The sequence below is a fragment of the Channa argus genome, chromosome 14, assembly GCF_033026475.1.
Source record: "Channa argus isolate prfri chromosome 14, Channa argus male v1.0, whole genome shotgun sequence".
NCBI classification, from domain to species: domain Eukaryota; kingdom Metazoa; phylum Chordata; class Actinopteri; order Anabantiformes; family Channidae; genus Channa; species Channa argus.
In genome coordinates, this window is record NC_090210.1 from 15,790,309 (window position 1) to 15,811,796 (window position 21,488).

Consider the following 21,488-nt stretch of genomic DNA (forward strand, 5'->3'; position numbering starts at 1 on the left):
TTGCAAATACAGGTTTATAAAACAAAACAAAAATTAATTTAAAAAAGTAATTTAAATGATAATCGTACTGAACACCAACATGATTATTTTCATTTTAGACTATTTTTACTTTTACTCCAGTACAACTCAGAAGGAAAATATTGCAATTTTGCTCTGCTACATTTGTTTTACAGCTTTTACTTACTTTTTCGAGATAAAGATTCTCAATACAAATCTAATAAATGATTAACCCCTTGTCACAATAGTTAAAATCTGTGCCAACTGTACTTTGTTTTTTGGTACAGAAAATAACTTCAGTATTCAGGGCTGTACACTTATTGGAGGTTGGAGGAAATCAGACCAGGAGATGCAGTGTATGTTTGGGTTCCACAGAACTTGTATTGCCGGTGTTTGCCCGGCTACATGCGAACTTTGCACTGGTGCACAACTGGCTGCAGGATCCGCGTCGTTGGACCAAACAAACACCGCCGCTAAAATCGACGAAGAAGAAGCAGCTGGCGTTGGGCGGAGCTTCGTGGAGGAGGAAGTGGAACCACAACAACACAGCACAGCTCCGCTTATGATATAACGCTATCTATAAATATGCATTTCATTTTCCCCACGTTTATACTTTAAATGCCAGAGGTAAGAATATTTCTTGGGTTTGTGTAGTGAGACGTTTTACAGGCTCTAAAATAGGGTTAACCTTTTTTCCCCTGTAACGCTGTTAGCTAACACTATGCTAATAGATACACCCATTGACCTAGATATGTACTTTAGCTAACGGTAAAACAAATTAACCGGGGTAGCTAATTGTTGTTTCTATGTGAGACTTTTATTTACAGTAAATTTTTTTTCCACTGCTGTCGAAGCTAATGCATGGCTACATTAGCTAACGGCCAGCTACTGTTTCTTTATCACTCTACGGCAGTAAATTAAGCCCGTGCTACACTGGTGCTAGTAAAGCCATTCAGTAGTGTTTGCGAGGTAAAGGGCTCCATAACAGTATAAACAGGTTTAATCACAGCTGTTGCATACTACCTGTAATGTAACCAGTAATGTGACAGGAATAATAAAGAAGACACTTCAGCTCCAGTGAGCTGTCAACTTTTCAGAAGTTGTTGAATTGAATGCATCAGTAAACACCGGCATTATAACGTTACAAATTGCTATTCCATAAAGTCTGTTTGACTACTACTGTTTTTACCCACAGTTGAGAAAAGACATGCTGAAGCACCTGGTGAATATTAATGTTTTGTATTGTCTTTAATAAACATTTAGCTTTTGTTCCTGTTAGCATTCAAGAATGTATAAAAAGTCATCTGGAAACAGTGTCCCGCTAAGCCAGATTTGTAATAATGTAAGACAAGCTGCAGATATATGACTGCAAAAGAAATTAAAAAAGCATCTCATAATGACAAATTGGTTTCTTGCCCACCACAGGATTTTACTTACAAAGAAAATGTCTCGGTGGTTTGGTACACAACTAGCTGTACAAATGAAGAAAAAAAAACCCCAAAGACAAAAGGACAAAGTTATAGCCAGTGATATACATTAAGATTTACAATGTACACGGGATGGTCCTAAATGCGTACAAAAGAGCTAAGCTCCTGATGATTATTTACCAGATAGGCGAGAAGCAGCCTATTGCATTTTTTGCAAATAGATTTACTAAAATATTTCAGTTTGACATTTATGTATGATATTTATAGATAATTAAAAAAAGCATTTTCTTTGTGTATATTGGTCGGACTAGTGATCATGTGTATTTTTCTCTCTCAAGCGTGTTGTCATGAAGCCTTTAAATACCTCTGGTACTTTACACACTATGGAGGAAACAAGTCGCGAGGCCGTTGCCACTGCAGTGCAGCGTGTGGCAGGAATGCTGCAGAGATCAGACCAGCTGGACAAAGTGGAGCAGTACAGAAGAAGAGAGGCTCGAAAAAAGGCTTCTGTGGAAGCCAGGCTGAAGGTGATGTGTTAACAGACAGTACAGTACAGATCACTATGCACACTGTGTTTTGTCAGTAGAGGGTAAAAAATGGAAAAATCCAGTTCTCCTCAAATCAGTGCAGTGGTGTAAGTATGTAAGAGAACCAGTTTGTTATAGAAAGGCTGCCATTTCAACCCAGCAGGACAGATGGGGCAAGTGATTGCAGCACTTCCCTGTCAGTAACATTGTAGTGACCATGGTTGTACTGGACAGTTCCCAGGTGTGAATGTGTTTAAAAGCAAATGTGATCTGAGCATTCCCTCCTAAGAGAGAAGTGAAAGGCTCCCTGTAAACGTAAACTCTGTGTCTTGACTGTCTCCTATGTTCCTCAGGCAGCCATCCAATCACAGCTGGATGGTGTTCGCACTGGACTGACCCAGCTGCACAGTGCCCTGCTGGATGTCAAAGACATTCAAAGTTCATTGGCTGATGTGAACAAAGACTGGAGGCAAAGCATCAATACCATTGAGAACCTGAAAGACGTCAAGGACGCTGTAGTTCAACACAGTCAGCTGGCTGCTGCTGTTGAAAACCTTAAAAACATTTTCTCTGGTAAATTTGGTTTAACATTACAATAATAATGTCAAATGATTTTGTGTCATGTTACCGTAGACCCCCATTGTTTAAAAGGGCAAGATTTCCATTTGACTCATCTGATGAGGACAAAAAAGATCTGGTTCAATAGAGTTGTCTCCTGCTTTCTCTCACTCAGTGTTCTGTATATGTTTGTGACTTTGCTGTATATGTAGTACCAGAAATTGTGACAGAGACACGGCAGCTGATAGAGCAGGGGGAGCTGCTGCAGGCCCACCGGAAGCTGATGGAGCTTGAGTGTTCACGGGATGACCTCATGTATGAGCAGTATCGTATGGACAGCAAGAACACAAGTGATATGAACCTTATCTCCATCTACTTTGAAGATGTAAGTTCAAGTGATGCTCTTTCAATATGACTGGAACATTCGGACACCAGTCCAAGGTATTTTAGTTATTATGTCTTTCTGTTCGTGTCCAGGTTCAGGGCTTGTCAGATGAGCTGGCCAAACAGTTATGGATGGTACTGCAGAGGGCCATGGGAACAGTTCGTCGTGACCCTACTATGCTGGTGTCAGTGGTTCGCATAATTGAGCGAGAGGAGAAGATCGATCGACGTATGGTTGACAGAAAGAAGCAGACTGCGTTTATACCACCTGGGCGACCCAGACGGTGGAAGGACAAGATGTTTGAGGTACGAGGATAGTGATATATCAGAATAATGCTATTTAAGTACTGAATGAAGAACAAAGTAGATTATGTCTTTGGACTCTTTGGGGTTGCTCCTCCAGTATAGTTTGTCTGTATAACCAATCCTCTTTTTTACTCTTTAGCTTCACCTAACTCATTGTCTACTTCTGACTATTCATACACTCCTTCTTTCTAATGTTTCTTTTAACGTTTTGTTTCTTACCCAGCTGTTTTTTTAATTCTTCATTCTTTTCAATTATTCTTCCCTTTTCATTTGTCCTTTTTCCTTAACTCCCTCCCTTTTCTACATGCAACTCTGATTGCCTATTTATCTCAAAATTTCCTCCTGCCCACTTTTGCTCCAATGGTGGGGTTCTGATTTTGCTTGGCTGCTGTTGTCTTTTATGTTTTTCTACTCAAAATTAAATTAGCATTTATATATTATAACTAAATTTATTTATGTAGTTCAAAATGTCCATGCACTTGCATAAAACTTAAAAAACAAAATGTATTTTGTGAGGATGGAGCAATTTAGAATTCATTGGTTATTGACTAATTGTTAAACTTTCAATCATCTTTACTTAGAGTTAGAGATTCACCCTTTTAACTACTTATATATTTCTTAACTCTCTGATCTATTTTTGTTGCAGGTGTTAGAGGGAACAGTCAGCACCCGCATTGAAGGAACCCAGGCAGTGACAAAAGAGGCTGATAAAATGTGGCTGGTTCGTCTTCTTGAAATAACCCGAAAATATATTCTGGATGATCTTATCGTGGTTAAGAACCTCATGGTGCAGTGCTTCCCCCCACACTACGACACTTTCAACAGGTAACAGACACAAACTGAACAAGTGTGTTGTTTTGTCAGCACAGTGCAGGTTCCAAACACACATCACATTTAAAAAATAACATTTTTACCAAACTGTCCATTTCCAAACACCTCAAAGAGAAATTTGTACTATTATGACAAGTTGAAATGCAAATAAAAGCTATACTCTCTTGAACATCTGTGTATCAAATTGTGTCCCTGAAACAATATATTGAATACTGTTACATTACCAAGTGTTAATTTAGTGTAAACAGTAATTTCACTAACTGTTTGTTTCAGGTTTTTCCGTCTCTACCACAATGCTGTGTCCAATCGTGTCAAAGAACTGGCTGCTGAGGACCTGGAGTCTAATGAGATTGTGTCCCTTTTAACCTGGGTCCTAAACACTTATAAGAGGTACAGACATTCAAGAACCAATTTTCCCAAGCGCTGGGTGTTTGTTGTACTTATTATGGGATATTCATCTGTTGGGAGACAGAACTTTATTAGTCACTAGCACACAGATAAAACTGGCACGTTTAGAAAAGGGGGTTTTATGAATTTTTAATGCACACTGGGACAGCAATAGTCAAAAACCAGTTTGTAAATTTAGATTTTTATTGTGCAATATTTGAAAGTGCTTGATGCAGTACGCTTAACCCTTTCTTACTTTCTTGAGATGGCCTAATTCCTAAATTCAATACAATTTTATATAATACAATACAATGTTATGGAAGGAGTCCAAAGAGATACTATTTGTATGTTGTGTGTTTGTTGAAAAGAGGTTTTTAAAGGTTATCCTTGAACAGACATGTTGCTATATCTTTTAGGAAAACTGCAACTAAATTATATTAACTGTTATCACAGGGTCATTTTAAGAATCACTAGCATATGTATCTGATCTGTGTGTCTGTGCTTGTGTGTTTCAGTGTGGAGATGATGGGCCACCCAGAGCTCCGCTCAGAGTGTGACATCAACCAGCTGGAGGCTCTGCTGCCTAAGGAGGTGGTGAACGAGCTGCTTAGCAAATATGTCCAGACTTTCACAGTAAGCTCCACTAACAAGTATCTAAACATTTTTAACCTGATGAAGGCTAACCATTTTAAAGTGTGGATCCAGCCTGAATAACTGTGCGTGTCTTCAGTCTAATATAACAGGCTGGCTTCGGAAAGCCCTGGAAACTGATAAGAAGGACTGGAAGAAAGAAACAGAGCCTGAAGCTGACCAAGATGGATACTATCAGACCACACTCCCCGCCATTGTTTTTCAGGTACCACAAATATACACTCACCACAGACTTTTTAATCCAAATGACAATCAGAACCAGAAATTTACTGTCAAATTGTTTTTATTATACAAGAAATTTGTCTCTCACACAGTTATATGATACACATACAGAAGATTTAAATAAACAGTGTTGATAAATATAGCCAGTATACAGATACAACCTGAGACCATAGAAGAGAAGTAACAAAGAAGCAGCATAGCAGCAGTAGCAATAATGTGGCACAGTTGTAGTAGGCTGTGGGTTCAGAGTCTGAGGAAAAACTTTCCTTGTGGCATGAGATTTTAGACCTGATAGACCTTTGCTGGGGGAGAGTTTTCAAACAGTGTCTGTCCTGGATGAAAAGGCTCAGCCAACATGAACATTTCCTGAAGTCATGCAGAACATGTGATTCCTGGATTGCTACAGTGTTCCCTGGAAAGCTACAGGGGGCAGTGGGGTGGGTGGTGCTCATTTCTATCTGAAATCCACAATCCTCTCCACGGATTTTACAGCATTGAGCTCTAAATTGTTTTTGCTGCACCAGGTTACCAGGTGTGTCCATCTGTCACCTGTACTATTTGAAGACTCGTCAACATCGGATGTGAGCCCAAATTTCAGGAGCTCAATGGACCTATGACTTAAGATGCAATCTTTTGGTGTTCACTGTGGGAAGTAGGGGAAAAAAGACCACAGCATTGTGGAGACCCTATCCTGATGGTTAGGGAGTCAGGATAGCTAGCTATCCTAGTGTAGCATGGTGGGGGTCTATATGCTGTTGGGCCTGGTTAACTACATCTACAGATTTGTTTTCTCTGTAGTGAAATGCAAGTTGATGTCAGCTGGGAGTGGGGTGTTAAGTGCCGTATAGGTAATAGGCTCCTTTGTTTGTAGGGTTGCTGGAGTAGGCCTGATCCTGTATAGGTATGAGCAGATCTGGAGAATATATTGTGTTTTAAGTGAAGTGGTTTATGAAATTTTTGCAATAGCAATTCAGCCACGATGAGTTATGGTATGGTGGACCAAAATATAGGTTTAAATGCTTAAGGGCCATGTGTTTTCTTGCTTCTATGTTTTACAAAAAACTTTAACTTAGAAAACCATATTATTCATTCTAATCATCAAGATATTTCTGATCTGAATATGTCTTTACTTCACTCTTTATCAGATGTTTGAGCAGAACCTGCAAGTTGCTGCACAGATTGATGGGGATTTCAAAGAGCAAGTTCTGAAGCTGTGCCTGAGACAGATGAACTCTTTCCTTATCAGGTACCTTTTTCATAAAACCCAGTTTTAGATTGATAGATTCATAGTTTCAAGTTCAATTATTACGAATGTCTGTCTGAATCTTTTTTAATATACCCTTAGAAAAAATAGTTTTTCTGCAAACATTAATCAGCAGCTGGAGTAATTCTAGCATCACTCATATGTAAACGTGTTTGTGTGTGTCTGTGTGTGTAGGTACAGGGAGGAAGCGGTGACCTACAAAGAGGAACACTTGAGAGACAGACAGCTGCCTCAGTGTTATGTACAGTACATGATAGCCATCATTAACAACTGCCAAACCTTCAAGTAAGATTCACTTTTTCAATATTTACTTACATTTAATATTTTACTTACACTTTTGGAAAATGATAACTTTGATCGTAATGACAATTGAACGTATTTTCATTATAACCATAACCTATTATTTAGGGTATATTATATGCACTTTTATAGCAATACCCTCGTAAAAGTGAAATGAAAGAGACTATATAAATAAAGAGAAAGAAGACAATATACAGTGTGCAGGCTCAGGGAAGGCACTAACAAGTATGTAGAGAATGATGCTTGAGATTTGTAAAGTTACACAGTAGAAGCAGTAGTGCCATGTGTACTTTTTATGCGAGGATTTAGTGTTAGATCAGCTATTCTCTAAGACCAACTGAAGTTCATCTCATCACCATATTATTCCAGTCTGTGCTTACAGTAAAGCAATATCTGACGGTGATTTTGTGTGTTCCTCAGAGAGTCAATCAACAGTCTGAAGAGAAAGTACTCTCAGTCTTCAGAGCCCACTGAAAGTGACGCTGCCATAGAGAGGACACTCAGTGAGGTGGCTAAAGAGGGATGTCAGTTCTTATTGGATGAAGTCTTCCTTGATCTTGAAGTAAGAAGGACTGAACTATATTAACGTCACATTTGAAGTGTTTGTTTTTTTTCTCATTATGTAAGTTTTTCTAAACAAGACAGTTTGTTGTTTTTCTAAAATATGTGCACAGAAAAACTTTTTGCTGCAAATCTTTTTATACATGTGCTCAGGGGTGTAATCTCCACATATTCTGCTGATTTACATTCATGTCACTGAGGATATGACAAGAGGCTAAATTGGCAGTTGCAAATTGTTATTAGCAATTTACATTTATATTTTTGGGAAAAAGATTTTTGTGACTTGTAAGTTTCTTCTGCTGTGACCTATACTATCACACAATAAGAAATCCAAAGTGGTTGAGTTGCACAATGCATTTTAAACCTAACAGTAAAATCCCTTTACAGTAGAGAAAATCAGATATACCGCTATGTTACCTGATGGTAACCTTAAACAGTAAAAAAGACCACAGCTTGATAAATTGTACTGCTTTTGAAAAAAAAAAAACTTCTACTGATTTGATTTTAATGTTGCATCAACCAGCATCACCTGAATGAGTTACTGACCAGGAAGTGGCTGACTGGCTCTCATGCTGTGGACACCATCTGTGTGACAGTGGAAGACTACTTTAATGACTTCAACAAGATCAAGAAACCTTTCAATCAGGTGAGAGCATGTTTTTTCCACAATGGCTTAATGAATTCCTATGAAACTTAATGGAAATGTTTGTTGTGAGGTAAGATTAAACAGACTGGCTGTAAACTAAATCCAGTGTGTGACAGTGTTCATATATTCTCACAGTGTTGTTTGTGTAGGAGAACTGTGACGCCCTGTAATTATAACAACACATATATGATCATTATATGATGTTCTGACACATTTACTGTGGTGTGTGCAGAAGATGACAAGTGAGGCCCTACGCAGGGTGGTGATGGAGTATATTAAAGCAGTTATGCAGAAGAGGATCACCTTTAAGAACGCAGACGAGAGGAAGGACGGAGCTGAGAGGATGATCAAAGAGGCTGATCAGTTTAAGTTCCTCTTCAGGAAACTGGCTGCTGTGAGTTCACATATAATGAATTCTCTGTACTATTTTTTTTTTTTTTTGTATAAACATTTTCTAAAACTTGTCTTATTGTGGAGAGGTGCTGTTAATGCCTCTTGTGATCCACAAAACAGCAATGGCACCGATCCAGAGATAGTTGGTGCTAAAAGGGATTGAGTGAGATTCCCTCTTTTAACCAATCGGAATTACAGTTTAGGAAGACATGTTTCAGTTTGAGGAGCATGGTTCACTTGATTGATTGTTGTGTGCAGGGGGAAGATACCGACCGGCTTTGTGGTGCCATCACTGCCATCGCTGAAGTGTTCAAGCTAACTGACCCCACACTGCTGTTTCTGGAGGTCACCACACTGGTGTCTAAATATCCCGACATCAGGTAAGAACATGGTGTCAGCCAGTTAACACGGCTGAGGATGGTGTATGTTTAATAAGTAATAATTTATTTTTCTACACTTTAACAGCTTGTTGCCTTTTAAAACGAATAAGAAGTACTGTGTTAGTATAATATTAAGTCTGCCATACAGCAGTGTTTACATATTGTAAGAAATTGCAGTTTCAGTATACACCCTGCTGTACAGCTTCTATTCATTGACATAGTCGGGAGAAACAGTGTACAGCCTTTTGAGCCATCCTGAGGGGATTTCTTTATTGAAAGTTAAAACCTTGCAAGTTTATTCTTGCAACTTTTGATTTTATGTTCACCCATACAGACATCTGTACATGCCTGGATAATACTCAACAGATCAAGCATTGGTTGCATACACACACATTCATTTAGCAATGAATTATAATAGGGATTTTGACAATGAACAGAATAGATTTAGTGTATTGTAAAGCCATTTTGGGAATCTGGTGGTTTGTATAAACATACAGAAATCAGTGTTTGATGCTGCTGCCATGGGAGTTTAAATTTTTTCAAGGAATACAAAGATGCTTTACAGAATAAAAGCAAGATGGGATAGAAAGAGTAATTGACTTGGTTGTGCTTCATATAAGAAAAGAGTATTTGAAAGAGTATCTGATGAAGCTTCCGAGTGGGAGTAGACTAAGGATGAGGATGAGGGGAACCAAATCTTGTGGAACACTTTGGGGATAGGGCTACTGTGAGACGGTGGTCCAGCATGCACAGTACCAGACCATAAACTTAGCACATGGAAATAAAATGTAGACAGTAATAAAGTCTGAATTGCACCCAGTTCCAGGGGCTTTAATGAGTTTTTACACTTTATGGTTTACCATCTGACCACCCAGAGCACATTGCTGCCACATTACCTCAATATTGCTTTTTGTACTTTCTGTTCTCTGTAGGGAAGAACACATTCAAGCATTACTGGCAGTGCGTGGCGATGCCAGCAGAGAAATGCGCCAGATGATCATCGGAACCCTCAGTGAGAATAAAGTGTCCTCCTCTGCTGTCAGCCAACCTATCTTTAAGGATATCACTGTGCCCACCATCACCATGACTACCATGACCTCCATGGCAACTGCAAAGCTGCTCAAATAAAGCTAGTTGCCACAATAAAATTTCCACTTTCAGCACCTTTAGACACATTAACATAAGCAAATTTGTTTACCAGACACTCGTATACTTAGCTTACTGTGTTTCCTGTTCTCACCCGTTTTATGTGCTGTTTTATTGTCTCACTAATCCTACTTCTGCTTTAACAGAATAATAAAATCATAATTCTAAAAATTTACTTTGGTATTACTACCAATAGAGGTTCCTTGTGTTTTCTTCCTTTTTTGTTGTTGTTTCGTGTGTCATGTGACACAGAAGAGAGGGAGGCCTGGTGGCTCAATGGGTAGGGCATCAGATTGGGATGCAGAAGGTCGCGGGATCAAATCGCACCCCACAAAGTGTGGCCCCACCCAGCCATCAAGGGCCACCTCGGTGCAGGTCCCAAGCCCTAAAAAAATTGGAGAGTTGCAGCAGGAAAGGCATCCGACGTAAAAACTCATGCCAAATCAACGGCAAACTGAAAGCCGGATGTCAGACAACGTTAAAGATAATACATGAAGTTATCACAGCAAAGCAATATTACACATGTATCTGAATATTTTGTGTTACCTTTTTAATTAATAATATCAAACTGTGACTCGCAAAAACAGACTATGCAGTGGTCATTGAGAAAACCACAAAGTGGACTATGCACTATATATATTGTGTATAGATAACAATAATTCTATTCATAAAACCAAATTTGTCCACTCAATGCAAAGGGGCAAAAACATTTAGCCCCTTTGCAGTGATTTTAAATAATTCTGCATTAAATTATGTTTCAGCTGCTGTCCAAGGTGCTGGACAGCCAATGAGATAGCTGTCAGTCTGTTGTCAGACAAAGATCAGCTATAATAAAATGAATCGTGTTTTAGCATGTGTGTTCAGTGTGTGTGTGTGGAGAATAGGGTGGTTTAAGTAAGAATGTCAACGTGTATTTCCTAGATAAAAGTTACACGGCGGGCGTTATACGCCGCGCTCACTACGTCCAGTCGGCGGCAGTAAAGTGTAATAACTGCCGATGAACAGAAAGACGACGAAGAAGAGGAAAAAGAAGAAGAACAGGACGTTACGTCTAATCTGAGAAGCTGCACACTGCTGAACATGAATAAACCTGTTTAGATTCGGTCACAACGTAAGTAACAAGCTGTCTCCGCTCCACATATTTGCTGAGATCCCGGACAGCTGGACTTGAATTGGGTAAGATGATTTATTCGCACAGCTAACGTGTCTGATGATGTTTACTGCTAAGCTAACGCTCCAACCACCTCAACGTTTGGTTCGCTACGATGAGCAGCAACTAGCATCGTTTATTGTAGACTGTAGCAGATTATGTTATTCAATAGGAATTTCTGGTTATACCGCATTTTACAGCTGGTCTTCAAATAATCCCCATTAACCCCTCTTACCGTGGCTCTTCCTGTTTATTAACGCGGAGCAAGCAGCAGCACTTCGTGGCAGAGGGAGATAAACAAGCCTGGGTCACTGAAACCTGCTGATGGAGGTCAGGTGTACAGAGTTGGCCTACATGTCGTTCAGCCGGCATACAGCTTTACAATTTAAGTCTTAGCTATTTGTACTGTGGAGAGATCAATCGTGACACAGACAGGTTTTCAGTTAGTACTTTAGTACTGAGGTTTCCCTAAATACCAGTGTTTAAATCATCCACACTGCAGAGGCAATGGCCCAAATATACTTATATATATATATATATATATATATATATATATATAAGTATATTTGGGACACATGGGCCCAAATATACTTAAAACACATTCAGTTATCAATACACATGTGCTCAAAGTCGGATGAGCCTGGCTGTGGAAGCCTATTGCTTCTGTTAAATTGTGATCTAAATCTTTCAATGGCCTCACATTGGCCATGATGACATGTAGTCATAACTGGACTGCAATGATTAAAAAGCTTTGGAATTGTTATAACCTAATACGAAAAGCTGTAGCCTCCATCTACAGAGAATTCTACTGAAGTTGACACTTAGGCCAGTACAGACTGACTCATTGTACCAGCTCCATTCTATACCAGTGACTACAAAGGACCTTTTGTTGACATACAGCTATGAACATTTCCGTTGCTTTGCATTATAATGAAAGAGGAGAACATTTGTATAAACCGTTACATACACAAGCTGAAATGTTGCATCACTTCAGAGACATGGGTAATCTTATCAGATTAATCTGTGAATTAATTATATGGCTCCATGGTACAATATGCTTGAACTCAGTATTAAAGTGATAGTAAAAACATGTTAGATATATGTAATGTGTCCAAAGTTGTAATATATCTAGTAACCTTAATTATCCTTAGTTAAAAGAACTTTGTGATCTCATTTAGACCAAAGCCTTCATGTTAAATCAAAAGCTTATCATTTTAAAATTTGCTAATTTATTCAAAGTATTTTATCTGTGTGTGTGTGTGTGGGGGGGGGGGGATTCATGTAAGCTCAACCAACTTAGATGTTTTATATTATAGATTAATAATTTTTTTTAAGTATTAAAATCTAATAACTATTGCTGTAAAAGTAATCTGATTGATACTCACTGCTGTCACTTGTGGTTAAAACTCTTCCTGCCAGATAGAATCCAGTGTGTTTCTTATAACAACAATTTTTTTGACGATTTCTGCCGTAACATGGTGTACGGCAAGTATTTGTTCCTGGCCCTCTGTCTATATTGCTCCCATTGCCAAAATAATTTGTATTTATGGAATTAAGTTCAATTGTTTTGGTGATAATACTCAGGTTTTAATTCCTGTGTAGGTAGATGATCATTTATAAAATGATACATTTATATCATGTCTAGATGACATACATTTTTTTTCCTCATATGTTCCTGCTCGCCACTTGAATGAATTTGATATATTTCCGATTATCCTCAGACCTGCCTTCTTTAAGAACTCGTAGCCCACAGAATGTCCCAAACGATGCAGCACAGGTTGTAACCAAATCTAGGAAGTCTGAACATGTATCACACCAATTCTACCCTTTTCATTGGCTTACTATTTATGTTACATCAGATTTTTTTCCCTTTGCAGGGCTGTTGTGTGTCTGACCTTAAAACTTATTTTTATACTTTGACTTTTAATTAATAACATGTTCTTAATTTGTGACTAGTGTTTTGATACCCTTTGATTTAGATAACAGAATACTGTTGTTTGTTTGTCTGTTTTTGTTTTATGTAACTATTATGTCATATGTTTTCATTTGTTTTTATTTGTTGCACAGCATTTTTACACTACAGTGAGAGAAAAATGGTAATATGTACAGGTCATTCCTGTCCTGTACATATTGCGAATTGACGATAAAAAAAATCTTGTTGAATATTCGTTGTCAGCAGCTTTACACTTGGTGTAAATCACTATATAGATGAAGTTTTTTATTATTATTATTATTATTATTATTAATACGCTGTTCACCTTGTTTTTTTCAGGTTTATCAAGAGTGCTGAAGTTTCTTTCATCCACTCATCATGGTGGATTACTACCAGGTTTTAGGAGTACGGAGAGATGCATCTGCAGATGACATAAAGAAAGCGTGAGTTATTCCAGTTTTTTCAGCTGTGATGCTCTGAAACATTTCAACAGACATCTGTACAGTGATGGTATCACATGGGACACAGGTAACGCCTCTAAAGGCTGCTCTGGTCTGGTCTAATAGAGCTGCATTAACAACTAAACTACTTGGTGAGCTCAAACAAACAGAGTCAGTAACGTGCAGCATTTGAGAAGACCTAGTCCTAATACAGATACTTAAACAAACAATAAATTGCCCCCAATAAGTCTTAAAACCAAAGATCAAAAACACATCAACCGGACACATCGCCCCACTGGGTGACACATTTATTAATTCCACACACTTTGTTGCAAAATGATTTTTTTCTAAATATTGCCTCAAATGTTACATTCTTGGTCATGAAATATCGGGTAGAATTATGGTGATTCTTGACCAGTTATTTTGGAATGAAAAGGCATGTCACCTAGTGCAACATGGTGTCTGGCTAAAGTGTTAAGGACAACAGAATACGGACTCATGTGGGGAAAACCATTAATTTAGAAAATGAGCAACTGTTTCATTTAACAGCCATTTGTCATGTGTTTTCTACCATGATTATACTACTCAATGCTAGACGTTCTTATAGACGTTTCACCTCTCATCTCAAAGGCTCAAAGCCCTTTAATGATTAAGGTGTTTATACTCAACTCATTTTGTTGCTCTCTAACGCTGTAGTCAGCGCTGTGGACCAGTCTACAGCAGCACAGATAAGTATTCTGTAGAAGGAGAAAACAGGCCAAACCAAATTTTATGGTTCTTTTGGAAAACACCACGATTTCTTGGAACATTGTCCAGGACATGTGCTGGATTCTTCTTGCTTTTGAAATATTTCTTTTTCACTAACGTTCCTCTTGTCAGCGGCATTATTAATTGTCCCATAATTATCTGTCCTTGTGCAGGTACAGAAAACTGGCCCTTAGGTGGCACCCTGATAAAAACCCTGAGAACAAGGAGGAGGCTGAGAAGAAGTTCAAGGAGCTGTCAGAGGCCTATGAAGTCCTGTCAGATGGTGTGTATCACATCTGTCTGCACAAGTGTGAACATTTGATAGTGTGCTAGTGTTAATGGAGCGAAGTTATAGCCATAACACATGGTGTGAGAGGAGCAAAGGACTTTGAATAAAACTCCGCATTCCACATTATTCTTATAGTAGTTGCATTCTCGACATTGTCTTTCTACTTAATTTTTTAATTTTTTTTTACTTTCCTTTACCAGCCAATAAGAGGAGTTTATATGACTGTTACGGCAAGGAGGGGCTGACGGGGAACAGTGGAGGACGAGGTAAGTACTACTTGCACAAAAGCCTAAAACGTACAGTAATCTGCAACACTTCACTAAATAATGACCCACTTATTCTGTCATCGCTGCTCATTTTGTATAGTATTAGTAACGGGCCACAAACTGAGTTACATTTTCCTCCTCTCTCATGGTGTTGACATCAATTTCTATTCATTTATTTATACTTGGTTTTATCAGAAGTTCACCAATTCACTGCTGAAGAAAATGTGCAGTGACACAAACAGCAAAAAAAAAAGAAAAGAGTCAGAAAGCACCATTTTTTTTCCCACTACTACTAAATCTTTTGGCCAGGAAAAATAAGTCTGAGGTGAAGGAATAATCAAATTACTCTGCTCCTGCATGTATACGTGCATTTCTAGTAACCAGCTTTCATAAGTGCATGTAAACTGTGTTCTGTAATTGCCAAAAAAAGCTGGTAATGGTCCCTTAAGCGCATGTAAATGCAGTTATTGTTGCTCCCTGTGACGTTTAGCAAAATAATAATACTACCTTTATAAAGTGATTCCAGTGGCTAGGAATACTACAGCATGTGAGACGGAAGCCAAACACATCGGGCATGAGTCCAATGGCCCATTAGGGAGTGTATGTCCAATCCTGGCAGAGGATTGGTGTTAGTCAATGATTATGCTGTTTACATGAGTTTTATTTAACATGATGTTTCAGGGAGCCATTTCCACAACGGAGACCATTACAACGAACCGTTTACATTCCGCAACCCAGAAGATGTCTTCAGGGAGTTCTTTGGTGGCAGAGACCCATTTGCAGATTTTTTTGGTAAGTTGTATTATTTTGGTGCAAAGGAGCTGGTACATCACTAAATTCAGCCTACAGCATAAGCATTCTCTATTGTCCTGTCCTCCCAGGTGCTGATCCTTTTAGTGAGGATCCTTTTTTTGGCAGCGGACGACGGCACCACAGTCGGGCAAGCCGCAGCCGAGCAGGTGGCTCATTTTTTGGGGGCTTTGTTGGTTTTCCGCCCTTTGGTGCTGGCTTCTCACCTTTTGACCCAGGTAAGATATGTATTAGAGAATGAACATACATTTCAAAAGAATCTCTGCAAATGCATAGCCATTGTAACATTACACATTGTTACACACCACTGTCACTCTCTGTCCCGTTTGTCTCAGGCTTTAGTTCTTTTGGCACCATGGGCTCCATTGGCCCTATGGGCCCTATGGGTCCTATGGGTCATATGACAACCATGGGCAGTCTGGGAGGTGGAGGCTTCACCTCATTTTCATCCAGTTCTTTTGGGGGAGGAGGTGGAGGAGGAGGGGGCGGCGGCATGGGCAACTTCCGCTCTGTGTCCACCTCTACCAAAATCATCAACGGCAGAAAGATCACTACTAAAAGGTAGATATTGACCAAGTGACACATGTGCAGCAGCTGGAGCTCAGTAGATCAGGATGTCCACTATATGAGGTGAATGCGTCAGTGAGAAGCAGTATGAAAGCAAACTGGGTTCAGATACGTTAGAAAAGCTAAATATAAGTGCAGACTATTTACTGTTACAAACTAAACTGGCTCATTAAAGCTTACAGCATCCTTCTCATGCTAAATGAGAGCTCAATAAGAAAAACGGAACACCAGCCAAACAAGGCAGCTTAACTCCCTCAGCCAAACTGCATGATTAGTTTTGTATGTCTGCACAGTGTGGGTACCCTCGGTTCGACAACACTTTTCTTAAGTCCGTAACAGTAAATAAAGTGGCACCATCTGGTGTAACCTGCCGCACATGTTCAGTGAAACAACTAATCACTACCAAAGAATTTTGCAACAAGATTTTCCCAGATTCAAAGTGATGTACAGTAAGAGCAGCTGGTCAACACTCACTTAGAGAAATGATGGAGATGGAGTTTGATAAACTCTATCAAAAGGATTGATGCATTCTGAATCATATCAGAGTTTATATGTAAAGATGAGATAAAAGAATTCGACAAAAGCTTAGCAAATACCTGGTCAAGGTCACCACTTGCAGCAGTGCAGATCTAGTAGTAGAATTCAATTAGGTCAGACCTGTGACCAGTTTTGCATGTCGTATGTTGTATACAAACACTAGCATCACAATACCCTGCTATATATACTATACTACTTTTTATCAGTATTGGTATATTAGGAGTGACACACGTTATTTTTTTCTCCCAGTGGCGTCGTGAAGCGGTGTGTGTGTGCGTGTGTGAGCAGCGCTGTGTTTTTACTTCCAGTCATGCTGAATGAAAGACACGGGTGCACGTACGAGAGCTCTTCCCCAGGACACACGGCTTGTAAAGTATTTAGGCATGTGAAGCAAAACGTGGCATCTTTCGCTTATAGGACTGCTGGTCAGGGCGAACCAGGGTGACGCATCAAACCCTGTCTGTAAGAGATGTTTCAAACCAAGAAGCCATAAAGTACAACCTAGCAAACCACCTTGCTGACAGACATGTCAACATTAAAAAGTAGCAGGGCAGTGAGTGTGATGTAAAACATGTTGTAATTACACTGTGCCCATCCCCTCAAATATAAGTCAAATGAGCAGAATTTATTTTCTTTTACAAACCCTGTGTTTTGGCAGGATGATTAAGGGTAACACTCTAATTTGACATTATCTTTTCAGCTAATTTATCACAATATTTCCATGTAAATACAGCATTTAAACTAGTGATGTTAACTTGACCATTAAGTAACTTCAAGGTCCTAAAAATCAGGTGTTTCTAAGTATGTAGATCAACAGCAAATATTATAAATGAGCAAAATATACTTGATAAATAGTAACTGGTAATGGAACTCAAAACACGCACTTTATAGTTTTGGTAATAATTTCTGTGCACAGTAGAGGGCAGACCTCCACCCAGGAGGTGTATTAAGCCTTAATAAACACTGTTTAATATGCACTGTATAAAGTTAACTATCAGAGTGAAACAAAATCACATAAACCCAAATGTAATGGATATCAGAATATACAGACCATGTAAATGCTTCAACAACCTTTAAATCAAACCTATGAAATTTAAACTATAATTTAAAATAGCCTGCAAACTACGGGAGTGAGTTAAAATAGAGGATCCTCGCCCAAGGCCTGCACTCTCCTGAGCACGTTTTATAAATATCCATCAGGATTATTCAAAACTCATAGTGTTCCTTCTTCAATGGTCTGTCATCTATGTCTTTTCCTGATGTTTAAGATTTGTGCGGCGGTATCATTTTAGGATGTAATATCAGTATCAGAATTTGGTTACAAGATATTTAGGCAGGTATCTGTATCTCAGGCATAATTTTGATATCATGATAACCCTCCCTATGAGACTTCTGTGACCCAGCAGGTTACACTACACATTCCGTTGTAGAAAAAGAAAGTTGAAAAGCTTGAAACTTCTAATTTCAAGTGCTTTGACTGTGTTCATAATATTCCATAGGATACATAAAAATACAAAACCTTGAATAAACATTAAAAAACAAAACATTAGCATTAACATGCAACTAAAAGGACACTTATTGAATGTGTATAAAAAGGTAGAAGAGGTGTGTGCATTATGTAGAAAAGTGTAAATGGGCAATTTTCTTTATTTGGATATGTGAAACTATGTCTAGTGAATCGGGTCAATTTTCAATCAGCAACCTGGATTAACTTGTATTCTTGTACCACAAACCTCCATTGTTGTCCAAAGGTTATTAAAAACACAACAGGCAGACACCCCACTCTACCTGGTGACCATATGCTTCATTCCAAAATGTGTGGTCAACACAAATAGTGTCAGTTCAGCCTCCTTTCATGTGCTGCTTTCTTTCCAGAATCTTGGAGAATGGTCAGGAGCGGGTGGAGGTGGAGGAGGATGGCCAGCTGCGGTCATTAACCATTAATGGTAAAGAGCAGCTGCTGCGACTGGAACACAAGTGAAGAGCTTGTGTCACCTCAACACAACAAACTTGAGCTTGAAACAGATGGAAGGCGGAAAAAACCCCCATGATGATCTAATAAGAGTGCTCTGCCATTGTCTGGATGTACATACTTAGGTTGTGTTTCTTCCCCCTCCTGTCCTCTCCCTGCTGAATCTCATCTGTTACCCAACCATTCAAATCACAGGATTTGGATGCAGCCTTTTCTATGCATTTTGTTAATGTATTTCTGAATTGGAGCTGTTATATTTTGGCTCAGGGTGGTGTAATTGTTTCAGTGTTTGGGACCACGGTATTGTTCTGTTGTATATGACCAGACCTCCCCGCCCCCTTTTTCCCCCACTTCAAGTATACTTTCCGTATGCACTCTATGTGGCAGTGTGTGTGTGCGCGCAGGTGGCACACACACACTGTTTCTAAAACAAAGCATGACTTTGCTTTTTCATCTGAGTAGTAAAAATAAAAAAAGTTTAAATTTGATTTTAAAAAGTGGGTAAGAATAATTAAAGCATCTTCCCGTTCTTTGTTTACTGCTTGTTTAACCTCTTAGTAATAATTCTTTTTTATGAAAAAATGCTGGTAGGATGAGTTATGCAATTTTCTATGTTCTAATACCAAGGTTGTTTTTTTTTTTTTTTTGTGGTTTTGTTTATTTAATAATGCATGTACACCTGTTGATGTTAAGTCTTAATGTTAAATCTGCATTATTATGCACAAGTAATGGAAGGCATTCTATAGATGATATATGAATATAAGATGAATTTTGTGTACTCTGTAAACAATAAACCTTCATCCTGTTTTCAGGATGCCAAAGTAGTGGCTGCTCTTGCCTTTGTTGCAGTTTCTGTTCCAACCTTCAGGTGTCATCATGTGGCAGTTAGATTTCACGTTGTCTTATTTTTTAGAAATGTGTTTTGAGTTTTGTTTATGAATTCTGTTTCATAAACATACCATTGTCATAAACAATTGTGTTACAAATAAATATTAAAGACCATGTATCTGCAGTGCTGTGTTACTTTATTTGCAATGACCAAAGGTTGGTAAATTTGTGTGTGTGTGTGTGTGTGTGTGTGCGCATAGTAAGTTTACTTGAATATCAAAATTTTCTGCTATTACTTTAGTTATAAAACTTATTTAAATCAAATATGGTATTTTTACCCTCGTCTCTGAGCAAAACACTGAACCCCCAAGAGCCCATTCCCCTCCCCAGCTGTGCAATGCCAGTCCAAGCCCGGTAGAAATTGGGGAGGGTTGCGTCAGGAAGGGCCTCCAGCGTAAAAACTGAGCCAAAACTGAGCCAAATCAACATGCGGACAATGATCCGCTGTGGCGACCCTGAACTCACGGGATAAAGACAAAAAAAATTGTGTTTTTACCCCCAGTCATTTATTCCCTACCTATGGTTTCTTTCTGAATCTGGTTATTTAAACAAGGTACAGGACAATAATCAAACTTTCTTCATAGTGGAAATGAGTGAAATGCACAAACTACCCAGCAGTATATAAAGTAATTCTAATTCTAATTATTATTCAAAGTATATGATCATCAAAACTGTGTTCATGCAGATGTCATAAGAGTAAAAGTGTATACTCAAGTAAGAATTCAAGTACTTTTTAATAGTATAACAATGTACCAAATGTAGAAACTAAGAACTGTGTTTATTTTCTTTAATATTTGCTCATTCTAAATTTGATGCCAGCAACATGGGGTTTTACAACTGATTAGGTTAATTGCAACAGTTCAGTATCATGAATTGGTCTAAAAGGAGCATTTCAAAGAAGCTGAGTCACCACTCTGAAGACTTCCCAAGAAAAGGTTATGGCACTGTTTCCAATTGTCTTTGTTTTCTGCATAAATTGGTCGTGAAATGTAATCTGGTCTTCACCAAAGTCACAAATACAACATACAACATAGTATTACTCAACTGATAAAACACACACAATCACAATCTTCTATATTAAATTTGGCCAAACCCATTAAAAACACAAACTGATGTTGGGAAAAGTAATGGCAACATCAGGCGTCTTATGTCACTATGGAGTTCAGGCTATGAATCATTTAAAACTACCTTGAGTAATCTTTCTTGACCCTTCACATCAAACCAAATCAGCGTTTAAGAAACAACATTAGCCACTTTCTGCAGAGCCCAGACCTCAACCCAGTAGAGGTGCTGTGGAATGACCTCAAGAGAGCTGTTCACATCAGACGTCCTAAAAAATATGGCTGAGCTGAAGCAAAGAACAATGCTCCAAAATTCCTTCTAAACATTGTCCAGGTCTAATCCACAGCTACAGAAGCACTTGCTTAAGGTTATTGCTGCCAAAGGCAGTGAACCAGTTAATAATAAGACACTGTTGCCATTACTTTTTCCCAACACTTTGTATGTTTAATAGGTCTGTTCAACAAAGACATAAAGGATTATGACTGTTGTTTGTTGATGTTTGTGATTTTGGCGACGATCAGATCACATCTCACGACCAACTTATGCAGAAAAACGGAAAATCGCTGATACTGCAACACATGCTGCCATTCAGACAAAGTCTTTTTCAAGTAAGCTCTTGTTTCTTTTTTCAGCAAAAATACAACAGCAGGGCTCAGAAGTGAAAAAAAAGTCCAGGTGCTAAACTGGCAGTAAAAAAAAAAAACGCTAATAAAGCTGTTATGTAGTTCACATTATCTGTGTATAATCTGCATCTCGTTACACTTCTGTGTGATAACAGGAGCAGCACATTTGAAACTGGGGTTCAGTTTTTAAACTAATATGGTGACAATGAAGGGTGTCAGAGCTT

General features: G+C 38.6%; 2 protein-coding genes across 3 annotated transcripts; both read left to right on the forward strand.

Annotated features, from left to right (window-relative positions):
* The first annotated feature begins 466 nt into the window (after window positions 1-466).
* On the forward strand, window positions 467-10,155 carry exoc3 (exocyst complex component 3). Of its 2 annotated transcripts, XM_067475149.1 has the most exons (17): window positions 477-624; window positions 1,193-1,219; window positions 1,763-1,951; window positions 2,305-2,524; window positions 2,722-2,894; window positions 2,987-3,199; window positions 3,846-4,024; window positions 4,304-4,420; window positions 4,933-5,050; window positions 5,148-5,273; window positions 6,436-6,536; window positions 6,729-6,839; window positions 7,275-7,416; window positions 7,939-8,061; window positions 8,294-8,455; window positions 8,713-8,834; window positions 9,767-10,155. In XM_067475149.1, exons 1-17 carry the CDS (start codon window positions 616-618, stop codon window positions 9,960-9,962), a joined length of 2,328 nt encoding a protein of 775 aa, XP_067331250.1. In that variant the 5' UTR covers window positions 477-615; the 3' UTR covers window positions 9,963-10,155. The 2 variants fall into 2 exon arrangements, with proteins under 2 accessions (XP_067331252.1, XP_067331250.1); XM_067475151.1 differs by lacking the exon at window positions 1,193-1,219 and having other exon boundaries at window positions 467-624.
* Window positions 10,156-10,981: 826 nt separating this feature from the next.
* LOC137098652 (dnaJ homolog subfamily B member 6-like) lies at window positions 10,982-19,695 on the forward strand. The gene is made up of 8 exons (XM_067475123.1): window positions 10,982-11,156; window positions 13,403-13,506; window positions 14,424-14,533; window positions 14,740-14,805; window positions 15,487-15,597; window positions 15,687-15,833; window positions 15,951-16,176; window positions 18,595-19,695. The coding sequence occupies exons 2-8, from the start codon at window positions 13,442-13,444 to the stop codon at window positions 18,698-18,700; spliced, it is 831 nt and encodes a 276-aa protein (XP_067331224.1). The 5' UTR covers window positions 10,982-11,156; window positions 13,403-13,441; the 3' UTR covers window positions 18,701-19,695.
* The last annotated feature ends 1,793 nt before the right edge of the window (window positions 19,696-21,488 follow it).